This window comes from Anolis carolinensis, chromosome 1 (assembly GCF_035594765.1).
Source record: "Anolis carolinensis isolate JA03-04 chromosome 1, rAnoCar3.1.pri, whole genome shotgun sequence".
Classification (NCBI taxonomy): domain Eukaryota; kingdom Metazoa; phylum Chordata; class Lepidosauria; order Squamata; family Dactyloidae; genus Anolis; species Anolis carolinensis.
The window spans coordinates 21,990,732-22,008,756 of NC_085841.1; the positions used below are offsets into that span (position 1 = coordinate 21,990,732).

The following is an 18,025-nucleotide window of genomic DNA, read 5'->3' on the forward strand; positions in this document are numbered from 1 at the left end:
GATTGTCTCACATCTAAACAGTAACCAGAGTTGACTCTGCTTACCTTATAAGACCAAAGGGAAACTGGTGCCTTTTGGATATTTCATATTACCGATCAAAAAAATCTTGACTTCTAACTGGTGGAGGCTCCTTCTTTTGAGGCTTTTAAGCAGAGGCTGGATGGCCATCTGTAGGGGGTGCTTTGAATGTCATCTTCCTGCTTCTTGGCAGGGGGTTGGACTGGAAGGCCCGTGAGGTCTCTTCCAACTCTATGATTCTATGGGTTGGTGGTGGATGGCCATAGCAATATGTCTTTCCTCACCACTAAGCTTAGGAGAAGCAATTTCCCTTTCCTGCGTATTATGATAATAGGAAGAAATATCTTGTCTTTCCATGAATGGGGAGGGCTTTCTATCACCATCACAGAACAAGGCTAATAGTCTCTTCATAGGGCAGCACTACATTTTTGGAGGCTGCTACTACTGCATATGTATCTGGGCCTGTTTACAGGTTAATTTAAATAGTTTGATAGGTCTTGAATGTTTGTTATTTAATTACTAAATTATAGGAAGGAATGATTGCATGTTTTCTTTGTATTGCTGAGCTAAAAGGCTAGTTTACCTCCAGATCTTTGTTTTCTAACTTATCAAAGCAAGAGCATGCTGTTTTTTTCTGAATTGAAACTGCATGCAGACATTAGATTTTTCCATTCTAAATGAAAAGCAGGTGCAGGAAACTATGATTTTCAGATGTTGGATGGTAGTTGCCATCAAAACACATCAGCATAGCTGTTGGTAAATTCTGATGGAAGGTACACTTTACAACACCTGAAAAGCCACACATATCTGATGAAAAGTTATTGAATGTAAGAGTAAGACTGGTCTATCCCCAAAAGATGTTTATGAACTGGGCAACACAAACAGAAAACACAGACTTGTACAGAGATATAATGGGTGATGTGTCTAAGGGCAGATAAATATGTACATACTTGTGAAGCAGAGATGCAACAGTCGCTTTCTTTTTGAAAGGAGGATGATTGGAAGACAGCAATACTGCAGCAGTGTACATGTAGTACAAGAGTAGGCAAAGTATGACATTTGGGCTGCATGCAGCCCCCTAAGTCTATATTTCCTATTTCCCTGAACTGCCCTTTATCTGGGTTAACCTCTCAGGTCTGCAGGCAAAGTAGGTGAACAGATCAAAACAATATTTGTTTAAAAATATTTTTATTAAATTCATAAACACATTCATAACAGAAAATATAGAAAATGTCTAACAACACCACAAACAAGACCTAGTTTTTTTTAAAGGAAACAATCAATGCTATCTGATCCAAATCAGTTGTATATTCCCAATTGAGATACTGCTTTAGAAATGTTACATGATTTTCATGTTTTGTCCGCAAACCTGAAAGGCTTGCCCATTCTATATAGTAAGAGAAATGTCAAGAATGCTACCAATTTCATACTAGTGCACCATACTAGTTCTCCAAAACACGGACTTAGATAATTCTTCCACACAGAGTATAAGGGGTTTCATGGGGCTATAAATGGGACAGGAAACATGGGAGAGCTTAGGGGGAAAGTTAACAGAAATCTTCTTTTGTAGATTCATTTGAGTAGCTTAATGTAGTTTTTCTGCCTACCTCCCTACAGCTCATTATTGTGATTCAGCTCTCACAGTTGCTAGCCTCAGGGCTCAGAGTTTTATGAAGGGATCCTGTGTTATCTTTATTGAAGTAAATATTGATGAGCTTATGATTCAAGCAGGATATGAGTGAGCACTTTGTAAGCATGACTGAATTGCCATAGTACTGTTGTAACAAGCCTGTTTGGTTATGGTACAGTTACTGTCTGCCTGCTATCCTGGTGCTTTTCCCTCTCCTTCCTTCTGTAAACTTGGCAAGCACTTCAGATGAGAAGAAAATTGATGTTTTATAAGTGTTAGTCTTTATAAGTTTCTTCGCTAGTAAACAGGACAGATCCCCCTGTCCTGTAGTGGGTTTTGCCTTCTAAAAGTATGGTAATGGGCCATTAAAGCTCTTGCATTTCTATGATTTTTATTTTATTAATCTGTTTCCAATCAGAATCTTTTGACTTTTCAGGAGTTTGCTATTGTGACCACAGCTTACTTTTAAGCAGATTTGAGGCCCACCATAGAGTCATATAAGCATAGTTAGAATGTGCCTCATAGGCCACCTCCTACTCATGGACCATCTGATTGATTCCATTGCTGTTCAGCTGTTACTGTCAAGTTGTTCCTTCTGATGTTCAATCAAAATCTACTCTCTAGTAACTTAAAACCATTAGATCTGGTCCTATCCTCTGGGCCAGCAGTGAACAGGTCTGTCTCTCATCTCTGTGGCAGCCCATGAGATATTTAAAAAGGGTAATCATGTCATCGGTCCATTTTGTCTTCACCAAACAGTATATGCCCAGCTCCTTCAACCTTTTCTCACATGTTTTGCTCTGTATATCGCTTATCTTTGTTGCCCTTTTCTGAACTTGTTTCAGTTTGTCTGTATAAAGTTCTCAGAACTGAACACAGTGTTCCAGATGAGGCCTGACCAGAGCAGAATATGATGGGACAGTTACATCCCTCAGCTTGGAAACTATGCTTCAATAAATACAGGCTAAAATAGCATTCACCTTTTTGCTGCAGTATTAAACTGCCGGCACATGTTCAACTTAAGGTCCTTTTCACATGTAGTTCATGTTGAATCTCTGTTATCCAAAATGCTTGATACCCAAAGTTGTAAGTACACCAGCAAGTTGCTTCAGTACTTTGGAATACAGTGCTGTCTGGCCCTGTGGATCTGAAGTTTGTTAGCTAGGGGATTCCTGTCTAAATTGCTATCCATTTTAATTTGCAATTCAGATCTTTGACAAGGTTTCCCCTATTGCATGGAAGCACACATTTATCTTTGGTGTATGTGTGGGAACTAGAGTAAAATAAGTATTGGGTAGTTATACCTTTTCCTTGTGACCTATTAACATTTTGCTGGTGTATTTGTAGCCTTTTATTTAAATGCAACCCCATTGTTGCTTTAGTTATTCTCTTACTTTGAATGCATCTGAAAAACCTTTTGTTGTTGTTGCTCTTCGCTTGCCTAGCCAGCCTCAATACATTCTGAGCTTTAGCTTTCCTTATACTAACCTGAAGCATGGGCTACACATTTGTCCTTGGTGATTTATCATTTCATTCTATATAATAATAATAATAATAATAATAATAATAATAATAATAATAATAATAATAATAATAATACTTTATTTATACCCCGCCACCATCTCCCCAACGGGGACTCGGGGCGGCTTACATGGGGCCATGCCCAAAACAATACAAAATAAACAGCATATAAAAAACAACATTTCAGAACACAATGAACAGTACAATAAATAAAATATCAATTACAATACAAATCAAGAGAACAATAAAAACAATACTTCTTTTTACTAGCTCCCTGAGCCACATATATATTGCCACATATATAGCAACATTGGCTTTTTCAGTCTGAGGATTGTTTGTGATTGTGTTTTTTGAAACACATTCTTCAGAAATTCCCACCCTGTCAGGGGATATAATCCAGTGATTCCCTGAACTTGTGAAAATCAGCTTTTCTGAAATCCAATGTCCATGTTTGAGTATATACTTCTTGGTCTTGTTCCACAGCTGTGGATCCTAACATTACATTACCCGGCAATTAAAAATAAAATATATCCCCTGCTCGTTGCTGACCTATGCAACCCAAAAGATAGTTGCATCTATCAAGTAGGAAATTTAGGTACCACATATATGTGGGGAGGCTAATTTATGACACCATAAACAATCATCCAACCGCCGTTGGAATGAGGAAGTGCCGTCGCAGTGGATGATGAAGCAGCTGCTCCCCCTGTGGCTGGAATCAAGCATCCCTTCAGGAAGCTGGAAGCTGGAGAAAGTTTAAATTGCCTCTGTGTCTCTCTCTGTTCTATGTTATATGGCATTGAATGTTTGCCTTATATGTGTACAATGTGATCCGCCCTGAGTCCCCTTCGGGGTGAGAAGGGCAGAATATAAATACTGCAAATAAATAAATACATACATACATAGATGTTGAGGTGCAGTATGAGACACAGCTTTCAGTTAGGTTTGGCTAGTCTGCTAAAGAGCCAAAATCAAGATGCTGACATATTAAGCTTCCCACCACTACCTCTGCTTGGTTGGGTTTGATAGGCTTATGTCAGTATTTTGAGGCTGATGTTTCAGAACACACAGGCAGCAATACAGGAAATGGTAGCAACAAATACAGCATCGTAATCGTTCTGTTTGACTAGAAAAGGGGAGCTGTGGGGCAGTGTGGGAACTCCAAGCATAATTGAGACCCAACTGATGTTAAAAGCATGTAAGGATCTTGTGTGTATTATAAATGTTATAAATACTGGCTGTAATCAGAATTGAATTTTCAGGGTAGTGGAATTGATTCTTTAATGCATGCAATAGCAGCATTGTGAGTGAGACTGCCTCCCATTAATGGAAGATCTTTTCTCATCATTAAAATGCATTGCACTGCTAGTGAGCAAGTCCCAGTAAATGTTTAGGATTCATTAATTCTGTGAAGCAACACTGACTTCCACCCCATCTTTTGCAACTGTGTTGTATATAATAAAACTGTGCAGATGTGATTTTTTAAAAAAAATTAGATTATGAACATTTAGGAATCAGAATTAATTGGGCATTATGGTTACTATGGTTGGGAAAGAAAGAGATGCGAAGAACGTGGGCAAATCAAAGTATTCATGAGTTTTCTTGTTGCCATACTTTGTGACTGATCCTTTCCGAACCTACAAAAGAGTGTGATGACATTGGTTTCTGGACTTTTGTGTTCTTGTAAAGCTCAGTAGCTCATCCTTTTTCCACTTGACATTTTTCTGATGTATTGGACTTCACTTTTTAAATCTCTTACCAATAATCTCATACAGTCAAAAAAAACTCACAGTAACTCAGTCTCAGTGATTGCAGTGTTAGGGTTTGTAGTTCATCCTACCTGGAAGGTACTGAGTTGAGGAAGTCTGTTATGATTGGTAAATCTTCTTGTGCTGGTATTCTGTCTTTGAACCAGAGAAGTTCCTTCAGGAGGTTCTAGAAAAGAACTCTTATATCATAAAATTGTTTGTGGCTAAGTATAGAAACCATAATCCATCTTTGAGTGACTTTATATCTCTTGAGGGGCTTCAGTAATACCTGAGAGGTGTTAAAAGAAAGGACAATTCCTCCAGAATTAACATGAACAAAGGAAATTACTGTTGAGATGGAAGAAATGTTGAGCAGGATGTTGTAAATTAAATGAGGGTATGTAACAGAAAGGGAAGGAATATGGTCCTATGGTGAATGTTTTCTCAGAATAACTATACGGGAGGAAAGGGAACTTTCTGAAAATCCATTGCAAAAAGCTCTGAAATTATTTGCCATTAGAGGCTGATGTAAGGATCTGTTATTCTCATTCAAAATTGCTTCTTGTACACTCTTGGTTTACAATATTCATAACTTTTAATAAATTCTGTTAAAAACCTAGCCATGCAATCAACAATTAGCAATTACAACAGTAGCAGTTTGATTCCATTGAGTCAAATGAAAGTGCCTTGTTTTGATAGGTTTGTAAACTCAGTTTAGAAAGCTTGCAGCTCAATGAATAGCTGTCCCAAGTACTAGAAAAACAAGGTGCCATATTAAACTACATACAGTATGTGTTCTCTGGTGCTGAAGAAGCTTTGTGATTCTGAATTCCAGAGGGTCGTTTTACATGGAGCAAATCAATTCTTTCCCTTTTTCCTAAAGAAATCATCTGCTAGTGGGTGTTTCTTTCGCCACAATTTCGCTACATGATTTCATTCCCTGCTGCCACTAACAAATGTATCCCATACTCAAGCTCATCTTGCTGGGATAACCTTTGCCACCCTTTCTTTCTGTGGTGGAGTCACAGAGCATTCATCTCTCTCACACATACTTTTTCTGTTCTGGAAGAAAAAACTGGAACCTTTCACTGGGTTGTTGTTGTTGTTGTTGGGGTTTTTTGTTGTTGTTGGGGTTTTTTGGGTTTTTTTTTTTTTTTTTGCTACTTTCCAGTCTACCGTTCTTGTCTGCTTCTTTGTTCTGCCTTCACCCATTATTGTGTGACATGGAGTGGGCAAGTATTGTTCCACTAGCATTTGAGTGAAGAGACCTGCCCTTCAGAAATCAAGTCGCCACCTTGGGAGTAATGAATAACTCTGTTGTTGAGAGATTTCAGTTGTTCTGAGGGTTTTTTTTTCTTTTGGAGTGGGGCATTTTGTTAGGTTCAGTAAACATGGGGGAGGCAGACCGCCGTTGCCTAGCAAAAAGCCCAGAACACACAGAGGTGGGACTACCCGAGAACAAAGGCAGATCTGCTGATAGCTGACTCCCTCTTCTTTTCCCCTCCTTCCTTGGCTAGTGAAACAGCTTGGTCTCCTGCCAGCTGGATCACGTGAATCCAGGTTGTCTTGCTTGCCTTTGTATCTGAATCAACCTGGGCAGACTGCTGTGTCTGCTGCTCAAGAGGTAAGCACCTCTTGTTCAAACCTGTGGGTATAGGGTGGCATTAGAGCAAGGTGAGGTTGGGGACTGGGGAGGGGGGAGAGCAATAGGAGGAGAGGGCTCTTTATAAACATATCTGGAATGGAGCTGTCAGTGTTACGTAGTCCATGTCGCTGCGATGTATCTCAGAGAAAGCAAAGCTAGATTATTGCTTGCAACAAACAAGGAGAAAGCAGATCCCATGTTTTGACAAAAGATTGGGAAAGGATCTATTAGTTAAGGGAATATCTTAGCTGTGACCACTCTCTTTTAGATTCCATAGCTAAACCTTCAGTTAGATGTTTCACTATTGACTAGGAGGGTGGAGGACACAGTGTGATTGTGTGTTTGGCTATAAATATTCAAAGTTTTTTTATTCCTGGTTTGATCTGCCTGACTCCCAGGGTGCTTCGGGTTTCAAGCATGCATTGGTTGCACTTTCTTTCATCTTCTCCTCTTTTTGGTCAGACCTGGTGAATCCTAGTATTTATATAGAGTCCCAAATGGTACCTATATAGTGCATCCCGATAGTTATATCCTTAGAAAACTCAACTGTAGGGTATGGAGATGGAAAAATGCATAGAATGTCTTGCTTGAGTCAGAAGTCTAAATTAAAGAACCTTCTGTCTGAGCCTCCTTGGTGGAGCTGAACAATTTACTGCCACCTTACTTTATCTGCTTCACTGCCTTTCCTGCAGTCTCCATCTTTTCCAAAAAATAAGCATCTTTTAATATTTTTTATTGTGGAGCTGGGCCCAAGGTCTGCCCATTAAATCATTCAAGTGTCTTCTTCTAGTTCACAAAGTGTAGTTAATATGTCTCAAAACTAGAAAGGAGACTCTTGTTGCAGGAAGGAATGAAAAATACTATTAAACTTCCTCTTTTTACTTTCCTTTACTGTGTTGGAATAATTTGTTTCTAATTTGGTCTGTTCTTGGCTAAATCTCCATGACCTCTGGGCACATTTTGATTCCCCTTGTGCTCTTAAATGGCAGCTAAATCAGCTTTCTTGATTCCCAAAGGTGTGGGGGCGGTGGGAGAATGACTGTCAGCTTTGACGTAGCCTCATCTTTACCTGTATGTGCTACTGCTGGTGACAGGTCACACTCTGTGCTGGCTCTTTTGACAAGAACACAGAGTCCCACCTCATTAGAGTTTCCCTTCAGAGAATGAGCCTAAATGGGAATAAGGCCCCTTCTTCCAGCATCATCTGTTCACAGCTTTTGCCTTTTAATGTTTTTATGGGTTTTTTCACTCCAAGTAACACCATGCTCTCGAATAATTTTGCCTTTTCTCCTCTTCTTTAGGTGGAGGCAGTAGTCAAAAGATTATGTCCACAATGGTGTACCCAAGGGAAGAGAAAATGGATAAACTAAGCCAAGAGGAGATCATTTCCAACACAAAACTGGTTATGCAAGGGCTGGAGGCCCTGAAGAATGAACACAACTCAATTTTGCATAGCTTGCTGGAAACTATTAAGTGTCTAAAGAAGGATGAGGAAGCCAATCTTGTACATGAGAAAGCCAACCTGCTCCGCAAGTCAGTGGAGATGATTGAGCTGGGGCTTGGAGAGGCGCAGGTGAGCTGTGGCCTCTTGGGAAGAACTTCATCCAGCAGATGAAGCAGAATTGCTTTTAAAAAATTGTAAATAAATAATTGAATAGTTACACTCAAAAATAAGTAATTGAATATGCTGACTAGGGTGAGTTTGGACAAGTTCACTTGTCACATATTGATCAGGTATAGATAGATCTGGAGGTTTTCCTCACTTTCACAGAACCACAGATCAATCAAATTGTTAGGCAAAGGGGTAAACATTCTCTAAGTTAAGCTTGTTTCCTTTCTTAAATTCATTCTTCTAGCCTTGTACATAGATACATATACTTGAAATTCTAATGCAATTGCTGAAGCTTTATGCTGGAAGCATAATTCAGCTTTTAATTACAGTGGAATAAATTGTGCAAAATAAGCAGACATACACTAACTCAAATTTGGGACATCTTCAGGACAGTTGATTCATTTCTTATAGATATAAAAAAGCAGAAAAGTTAACATTTTAGCCAAATACGTACAACTGTGGGTACACAAACATGCAGTGAGTACACAAAGTGCAGAGTCAGTTCTGCTCCTCTTCCCCATCCTTATCTTCCAGTGACCTGACTTCCCCCTTCCTCATCAACAAACAATTGTTTAGAGGAGGCAGCCAGTAAAATTTGGAGTGACATATACTGGCTGTGAGAGTCAATGTACTGTAGTGATTTGAATGTCTGACTGCAGCTCTGGAAACCAGAGTTTGAATCTCTTCTCGGCCATAAAAACCAACTGGGTGACCTTGGGCAAGTCAAAATTTCTAAAACTCAGAGGAAAATAATGGCAACCCCCATCAGAGAAAATTTTCCAAGGAAACCCCATGATAGAGTTGCCTTAGGGTCAACAGAAATAAGAAATGACTTGAAGCCACACAATAATAATGTTGGCAGTGGGATTCTGGGGTTGCGGTAAAAAAGGAGCATTTCCAAACTTTCTGTGGGGCACAGAACTAGAATGTGCCAGAGAACAAAATATTTTCTTGGAAGACTTCAGGATGGGATGGTCACCTGCATTGGTCTGCATGGCAAGGCTGTTCTGCACAAAGTTTTGAGTCCTTCTAATTTGTTTCATCACTTGAAATTCCACAAGCTTCCTGCCCCTTGCCAACAAAGTCAGTGAATGCTTGATACAGCACTGATGGTATTCGCTGTAGTGCTGTATCTTTTGAACTATGAGTTGAACATTTAATATTCTTACTTTAAACATGTGGCTAGATGCAAGTATTTGGATACTTTTGACACCACCTTAAATAGTGAGCATATTTCCTGTAGGCCTCAGAACATCCAGTGCTGATCTCTTCACTGGGATTTGGCTTGGCTGGACAAGAAGCTTTTGGATACATTGTTAAATAGTTTTTTTTTAAAGAGGGGCCTAATCAGGAAAGCACCTAGCATGCATTAAGTAGAAACAATTTCTCACTCCCTCTCTTGGGCCAGGTGATGATGGCTCTTTCGAACCATCTGAATGCAGTTGAGTCTGAGAAGCAAAAGCTGAGGGCCCAGGTGCGCCGGCTGTGCCAAGAAAACCAATGGCTGAGGGATGAGCTGGCAAACACTCAGCAGAAGTTGCAACGCAGTGAGCAGACAGTGGCACAGCTTGAAGAGGAAAAGAAACATTTGGAGTTCATGAACCAGCTGAAGAAATATGATGATGACGTGTCTCCATCGGTGAGCATCAAAAGGGTTGGGAGAAGAATACCTATGTCTTACTTGGAGGCCCTCCCACTAGAGGCCAATAATATTGATCTTTCTTAGACACCTTGATGGTGACTGAATAGGTCTAATCTGAATCTTAGTGAGACAAGGCAGAGATTGCTTACCCTCAAAATTGGATTGGTGTTGTTTTGACGGGAAGGAAAACATTTTAATGAACCGGAATAAATACAAGTGTTGAGAATTAAAATGTCATCCTGGTTTCAGAACTCATAGTTTATCCTTTCAGTTTATAATATCATTTTATTTGTGGTTCCCTCTTTTCAGGAGGAGAAGGAAGGCGATTCCACAAAGGACTCTCTGGATGACTTATTTCCAAATGAGGAAGAAGATCAAGGCCAAGGGTGTAGGTTGCATTTCTTCATACTTCAAAAAAGAAGAATGATTAATAGGTGGGAGGAAGTCATGAAGGATGTTTTGAACTGCCTTTGTACTGGTCTGCCAGCACATTTAGGAAATAGGTGGCAGTTCTCAGCTAGGCACAGCATAACAACTCAAGTCTTTCTAACTAATGTGATATATGCTTGCAGTGCCTCACCAACACAGTAGCGCAGCTGCAGCTGCCCAGCAGGGTGGTTATGAGATTCCTGCACGCCTTCGCACTCTCCATAACCTGGTGATTCAGTATGCCTCACAAGGACGCTATGAAGTGGCTGTGCCTCTCTGCAAACAGGCACTGGAGGACTTGGAAAAGACATCGGGCCATGATCATCCTGATGTGGCTACAATGCTCAACATCTTGGCCTTAGTGTATAGGTAAGTGCTGAGTCCCCAATTCTGAATGGGTTCAAAGATGTTTCCTTACTCAGATAGCTTGCACAAGTTGTGCAAGGAGTTCCAATAAAGCTCTACTTTGTGTGAAAATATAAAATACTTGTGGAAATAGCTCCATATGTTAAGCTTTAAGTAAAAATATGTGCAGAAGCGGGAGAGAACTTGACTTTTAGAAATTAAATGCGGTCAATCTTTTCCTCTGATGTGAATGATTGTACTGTACAGTATCCATAACATATCTTGCTACAGGGATCAGAACAAATACAAGGAGGCAGCTCACCTGCTGAATGATGCATTGTCTATTCGGGAAAAGACTCTTGGCAAGGACCATCCTGCTGTAAGTAGTTATTTCTTTCAGTTTTGCCTGGTGGAAAAGTCTGAGTAGATGGCAATTAGAAGGTAGCTTTTATAGTCAACTAAACCACAGAAGCAGAGCCTGCCAATAGCATCTGTTGACTTCAGGTTGTGCCAGGTTAGCTAGAGGAAGTATAAAGAAAGGTTCTTTTTTGCTTTCATTGGGGCAAAAAGATGTTAAAGCCTTTAGTTGAGCACGAGGCAGCATGGCTTGTTTGCAGGAACTTCCCCTGCTGCAAACGAAGGAACTGAAATTGCTGTGGAGGAAATCAGGCCAAAAGTTTTAGAATGTTAATGGATATAGGTTTTTATGGGTGGCCATTTATTACTTCCGTAATCAGAGGCAGTATGGACTTTGATACCAGTTGTTGTGGTACTCAAACATAAGCTGTTATGTTCACTTATTCAAAGGAGAAGTGGGAAAGTGGAAGAAAAGGTATATCTGCAGCTCTACCTTTTGAACATGAAAGGAACCACAAAGACAGGCTGCTCATTGTTGAGGCCATTGTATTAATTATTAATTCACTTGCATCATTTTATTTAAGTTTACAGAACAGCATAAGCAGAGGACAGAATATCTTCTGTACATACATTTTTGTGAGCCAGTGTAATTTAGTTTCAGTGTTGGGTAAGGGTTGGGGTTAGCATCTCTGCTCAGTTCTGAATCCTACCTGGGGCAAAGTCACATTGTCTCAGCCTAAATGGAAGGCACTGGCAAAAACTCCTCTGAATAAATCTTGTAAAAAGGTTCACCTCAAGGTAGCCATAAGTCAGAAATGACTTGAAGTTGTGCAGCAACTACTAGTACAACAACAATGGATCTTATTTTGTGCACTTTTAACATTCTGGATGTAGCTGATAATTTTGTGGCTAGTGCTGCCTTTCTGTGTGTTTCATAGGTGCCAATGGCTCAGTAGAAAGTTGGCAACTTCAGTATATAAGCCAACTCTGATGTTTATATGGCATGCTTGTGTGAATTCAATTGAATTGAATAGTTTATTACAATTAACAGATCAGACAATGTGAATTGAATAGTGGGATTTTTAACTTACTGGCTTTGGCACATTGTGGGAAATGGTTATCATTTGAGTTTTGTTTCTTGGTTTGGCATTATCAATAATGATGTTAATGCAATGATTTTTCAGTGAATATTGTTTGAGATACCTAGTGATGCTCATTTTGCTCATTTTATTTTTGAAGCGCCCTTTGAGGGTTTTTTGGCTCTCAAATAGAGGTCCTTATGTTTTTCTGCAGGTTGCAGCAACCCTGAATAACTTGGCTGTCCTGTATGGCAAAAGGGGAAAATACAAGGAGGCAGAACCATTGTGCAAGCGAGCCCTGGAAATCCGGGAAAAGGTTTCTTTCTCTCTCTTTTGAAGTATGGAGGGACTCAGTATTAGGCAGTTAGTGGGATTCCACAGTCTAACTAAAGTAATGAAAGTGTACAATATATACTTTCATTAGGAAAGGAGAATATCTGCATGTGAAAAAAGTAGTCAAAGACTGGTGCCAAACTGTATAGAGAGAGTAAGGATTAGCAGCTGCCATAATTTGGAGGGTTGTGTTGGGCTGCACACTGTTGTTGTCTGCCTAATCATAATATTGTGGAGAGCAAAACAAGTTCTGGACAGTGACTTTCTGCTTTAACAAAAGACCTATAATTAACTTGATAAAGATGTGCAGGGGCCTAAAATTCCTCAAACCATGGCAAAAATTGCAAATAGCACATCACCTAGAAGCCTTGGTTGGGGGATGTTGCCATTTTGAGGCAGCATCCATTTTCCAGAGGTGGAGAATTGCAAGTACACTTCAAGGGAAAAAACCTACTTTGGGATTTGCATATGTCCTACAGACTGTACTTTGCTCATCCCATTGTAGATAAAATTACATATGATAGTTTCAAATATTGTTGCTTCCCATGATATATCTGTGGCCCATTTTCTCCTTGTCTGCCCCCCCTTCCTTCCCTCCTTCCTTCCTTCCTTCTTACCTACCTACCTACCTACCTACAACTCATTTTCTCTATTTATTTCAGGTTCTTGGTAAAGATCACCCAGATGTGGCCAAACAGTTAAATAACTTGGCTTTGCTGTGTCAGAATCAGGGCAAATATGAAGAAGTTGAATATTACTACCGCCGGGCGCTGGAAATCTACGAATCCCGCCTGGGGCCTGATGATCCAAATGTGGCCAAAACAAAGAACAATCTGGTGAGTCCATTGTATGATATGAGGATTGTGCAAATATATGATGATCGGCATTGTATGCATGGAATGGATCACTGTGATCTGCATTTAAAATATTGTTTCTGTAATCTGTGCCAGGCCTCTTGTTATCTGAAACAAGGCAAATACAAAGATGCAGAGGTACTCTATAAGGAAATCCTCACCCGTGCCCATGTGAAGGAATTTGGCTCTGTGGATGGTATGTACACAAAGAGTGAAGTGTTATTGTGTGTGAAAAGATAGGGCTTCAGTGGAGCTTAATAAAAAGAGTAGGCTGAAATTGAGAAACTTAAAAATGTAATTGTGAAGGGACATTTTAATTATGAAGAGACATTATTGTTTATCTGTACCGATAGTAGTACACCAAGGCAGTAGTTTACAGCGTTGCTTCTGATTCTGACTAAAAGGCTATTTTTGTGTTACTGCATCTTGATGGGGGAGTGAAAAGTTATGTGTTGCATATGCATCTCCATCTCACGCACGCACACACAGCACATTTGCATTACCCACTTTCTTCATGGCTGACAAAAGCATTTCTGTCAAAGGAAAACAAGAAAAACGGTCTAAAAGTCAACACATCAGCATCTTCCTTTGCTGACTGTAGAGGGGTGATGGAGGGTTTTTTTTAGAAATATCAATAGATTATGTGTTTTTCCCCATTTCCTTCTTCTCCTACAGATGAACACAAACCTATATGGATGCATGCTGAAGAAAGGGAGGAGATGAGCAAGGTGAGTGCAAGAATGTAATTCTGAAAGGGATTGATGACAGGAGGAATGTGACACATACCTGAGCCAATCTTGTTCCTTTATCATTTACTGAGGGGATTCTCAGAACTAACGTCATCCTTTCTTTGTCTTTGATAAATAATGGATTATTGTTATTATTTATTATTGTTTCTTATCCGCCTCTCCACATTGCTGTAGGTGAGGCATGACATATGACGATGGACTCCAGCCAGCCACAGTCAGCATGGACAGTGGTCATAAATGTTGGGAGATGTAATCCAGCAACATTTGGAAATTCCCCAGTGTGGTTGTTAATGCGGTTGTTAGTATCTGCAATGAACAGTAAAAGCTCAATGGAGCAGTATTTTGGGGTGGGGGAGTCAAGAAAATTGGGAGGTAGCAACCACTAACTTTCCATGGCAGAAAATGGAGCTGATTGTCATGTTCTTCCTGTGCTTGCATGTTTTCTCTCTGTTATAGTGCACTCCCTAGGACGTACTGGAGAGTGGAAGATGGAGGGATTACTGCGGGTTCTGGGCCACAGATGCTTCAGAACCAAGAACTTAAATCTTGCTTATTTGGAAGGCCATTTGCCAGATCAGGAAAAAACATAATTTCTTGAGCCTCAAGGCTGAGATGCAAGTAATAGAAAGAAGCTGCAGTCTTCTGCATCATCACCTCCTTCTGAGCACCTTCTGTTTCCAGTTGTAGGAGAGAGAAACTAATGCTTAGATTAGGTTGGAAAGGGACCAAGATATTTATTAATGTGCCGTCAAGCCTGAGGTCTTTGGAGAAGAGTTCCACCCTTTGATGCGGTGAACAATTGCTCTGTCTTCCTTTGGAAATCTACACATTGTTAAGAATATCATAGGAAATTGGTCTGCATCTGACCAGTGTTGTAATACATCCAGAGTTCATGGGGTTGAAACTCTCATTGTAATACAGGAAAGGTAACAGGTAATTAAAACCTATTAGATTCACAAACAGCTTGTTCCACTTCCCAGTAGAGATGACAACAGGTAAAAAATGTATCACCAGCACTTTGAAATGTATCACTATCCTACTGCTTCTGAGACTTTCTGTGCTAACCAGTTGAACAAAACATAGCAATTCCCATGCAATGGTCTAAAGCAAGTTTGTCTGCATGTGTTTCAGGACACCTATGAATGTGGCCCAAAATAACATCACAAACTTAAACATTGTGAGATGGTTTTTTGGGGGAACCTTATTGCGTGCCTCTTGAGCACAAACTTTGTCAACAACAACAGAATGGAATAGAATAATCAGAGTATGTTACGTCTACGAATATTGGATTATTATCCATAATTCACATTATAATTGCTAACAGTTCAGCCAGAAGATATGCTTGATGGTTTTAAAAGCGCCTCTGAATGGGACGGCTTACAATTAACATTGTTATGTGAGGACCTTTTTTTTTTTGCTTGTCTGTGGTGGCAGTTATAATGTAAATTATGCACATACTTTTTTAATTTTTGCTATAAGAGCAAAAGGAAGAGTTCTTCTTAGTATTAACATGTTTTATGTGTGGTCCAAAACAATTGCTCTTCCAATGTGACCCAGGACAGCCAGAAGGTTGAACATCCCTGGTCTGAAGGCTTCAGTGCACCTTTTGTCCAGAAGAGGTTGTTGAAGTTTATTTTGTTTCATTCTCCACTCACCCCTAGCTCCCTATTATATATAATTCTAAGTATTGTCATGTTGGAGTTAAGAGCTGTTTCAGTCACCTCCTCTCTGGAAATGTGCTGGCATTTTTCCCTTGGATCATAGCCTGAAAAGTGTTCGCCGTCCACTATTGGTTTAAATAAGAAATCATGTCCATCATGTTTGTATTCTCACCTTCCCTCTTCAGTGCACAAAGCTCCTTGGACCAAAATTGCCTTTTCCTTTTGATCAGAATCCTTATCTTGATACCAGCCTTAAGTGGGTTTGCATTCATAAGGTTTCTGCCTTCCATTCCCTGGTCATTTTTATCACAAATATTTTTTGTTCTAGCATGGTGTTCATTGTCTGTCTCCCACCTGCATTTCTGATTCTATCCATGAGAAAAGCTTTGTTCTGTCAACATTACTTTGAATACTAATAATCAGGATTTTACAATTATGTGTAGAATCCAAATAACTTTAAATACGAAGCAACTGTTCAGGTTGCTTCAGGTAACACGTTAGTTGTTATAGGAAACAATTGCAGCTGAATTCAGAAACATGGTGGCCAGAGTCCTCCTTATGTTTTTGCAGAATCACTAGACCACCTTTTCTGTAGTGTGATCCTTTTGGGTCCTTCACTCAACAAGCATTTGATTCAATTAGTGATGAAAGCCCATTCTTTTTTTCCCCTGAAAATAGGAAGACTAGTGGTCCATCTATTCTGTTTGCCATAAGTGTTTCCCATCATCTGCTACTTAATTGTTTGAACTGAAAATGTCAGGAATTGAAGTTGTACACAAATTGAACACAAGGCATGTGTTCTACCAGTCAACTATGGTTCTTGCCTACATGTAAATGAAGTAGGAGATACTGTGAAATGAAGACTTGTGCCAGTAACACACAGTGGAAACCCATCTGAACTTAGAAGCCATTTGCCCTGCATGTCTCTTTACTTCCCACATTATCCTACTTGCCAGCAGTGGACTTGCCACATGTATAATGTGGACTTGCTGTATAATAAGCATCTAAAGCATTCCCTCTATAAAGTGTAAGAACTGGTCATCATTTGCAGCTCAGGAAGACACTTCACAAACCAGTCTGCATAAATTGTCTGTAAATGGAGACCTTTTATATGCCTGCCAGCTGTTGGGAGAACTTCAAGTAATACCTTAAATCAGTGGAAACATTCATCTTGCTTTAGAGAGAACCTTGTTGAATGGGCTACAGGAATATTTAGTGCTCAGTAGCTGCACATGCTGCTGTTACTGTAATTGCCATGTCATTTGTGTAAGGAGAAGACTAAGAAAGGAAGAGTGGCCTTAGGCAAGCCGTGGAGTCAGTGACTAAGCAGTGTCATGAACTGTGGCCTTCCAGCTAATTTGCTCCTCAACAGCTAAGCTGCATCAGCTTTTCTCTAAACAGAGAAGCGAGCTGCAACTTTTCAAAATTACAAACAGAGGACATTTTCAACAACGGAGAAGCATGAGATCATATGGTGTTTTTGGAATGTGAAGCTCCTCTTCAGTAATGTATTCATTCTTTTTCCATTCTCTCAAATGTTTTCTTCCACTGGCATTCTTGGTTTTGTTTTCTTTCTCATGCTATTAAAAGTCATAAAACCAATCATGGTAAAGTACTGCCTTTTATATCCATTATCATATTCCATTAATATAGCATAGTAGCCTTACATAATTTACTCAGAAATATGCCAGTTGAACATAGTGGTTTGCAGCCTTAACTGTGTTCCTGTGGCAGACATGGTCCACCAGTTGTTGGTCTACAATTCCCATAATCCCATACTATTCACTTTGCTAGCTAGGGTCACCGAGTTACAGTCCAACAGTATCTTGGATGGCACTTATATCCCAACCCCAGAACTTGAGAAAAAATGGACTACAGTTTCCAAAATCTTCTAGCTAACATGGTCATATACTCTTTTATGAGAAGTAATTGTTGAGCTCTTTTTAGCCCTTATATGAATGGTCATGAGCTACTTGTACAGCTTTCCTGTGATACATGCTTGGGAAGGGGAATTTGGGAGGGAAGATGAATTACCAGGACAGTGATGGCTAGCATCTCTTTTGTGGTTCTCAGGAGACACCCTTGTTTAGAAATACTTAAACTTGCTTTTTTGGTTTTTTTGGTTTTTTGTTTTTGCTTTGAGAAGTCCATGATATATGTGACCTTTGGGAAGAAGATCCTCTAGGATGTTATGAGACAGAAAGCTGCCCTGAGTCCCCTCGGGGAGATAGGGTGGGCTATTAATAAAGTATTATTATTGTGGTTACTCCATAAAGCAAAAGTGGAAACAATGCAGCCCTCCAAATGCTGCCAAACAGCAGGTTCCATCAGCACTAACCAGCATAGCTAATGCCAATAAATGTTTTAGGTTGCAGTCCAGTATCATCTGAGAGGCCCATGATTGC

The 18,025-nt window shown here is 39.8% G+C and overlaps 1 protein-coding gene across 9 annotated transcripts in view; it reads left to right on the top strand.

Moving 5' to 3' along the window:
• Positions 1-18,025, top strand: part of klc4 (kinesin light chain 4) — a 69,540-nt gene that overhangs the window by 22,001 nt on the left and 29,514 nt on the right. For 7 of the 9 annotated variants that reach the window (XM_062970964.1, XM_062970956.1, XM_062970987.1 and 4 more), the window contains exons 2-10: positions 7,861-8,132; positions 9,580-9,810; positions 10,123-10,201; positions 10,386-10,611; positions 10,879-10,966; positions 12,238-12,339; positions 13,019-13,192; positions 13,307-13,406; positions 13,886-13,938. In XM_062970964.1, coding sequence (XP_062827034.1) covers positions 7,861-8,132; positions 9,580-9,810; positions 10,123-10,201; positions 10,386-10,611; positions 10,879-10,966; positions 12,238-12,339; positions 13,019-13,192; positions 13,307-13,406; positions 13,886-13,938 — 1,325 coding nt within the window. Of the gene's footprint in view, positions 1-6,387; positions 6,539-7,860; positions 8,133-9,579; positions 9,811-10,122; positions 10,202-10,385; positions 10,612-10,878; positions 10,967-12,237; positions 12,340-13,018; positions 13,193-13,306; positions 13,407-13,885; positions 13,939-14,415; positions 17,223-18,025 lie in introns of those variants that run through there. The other 2 variants (XM_062970995.1, XM_003217526.4) reach the window with 2 other exon arrangements.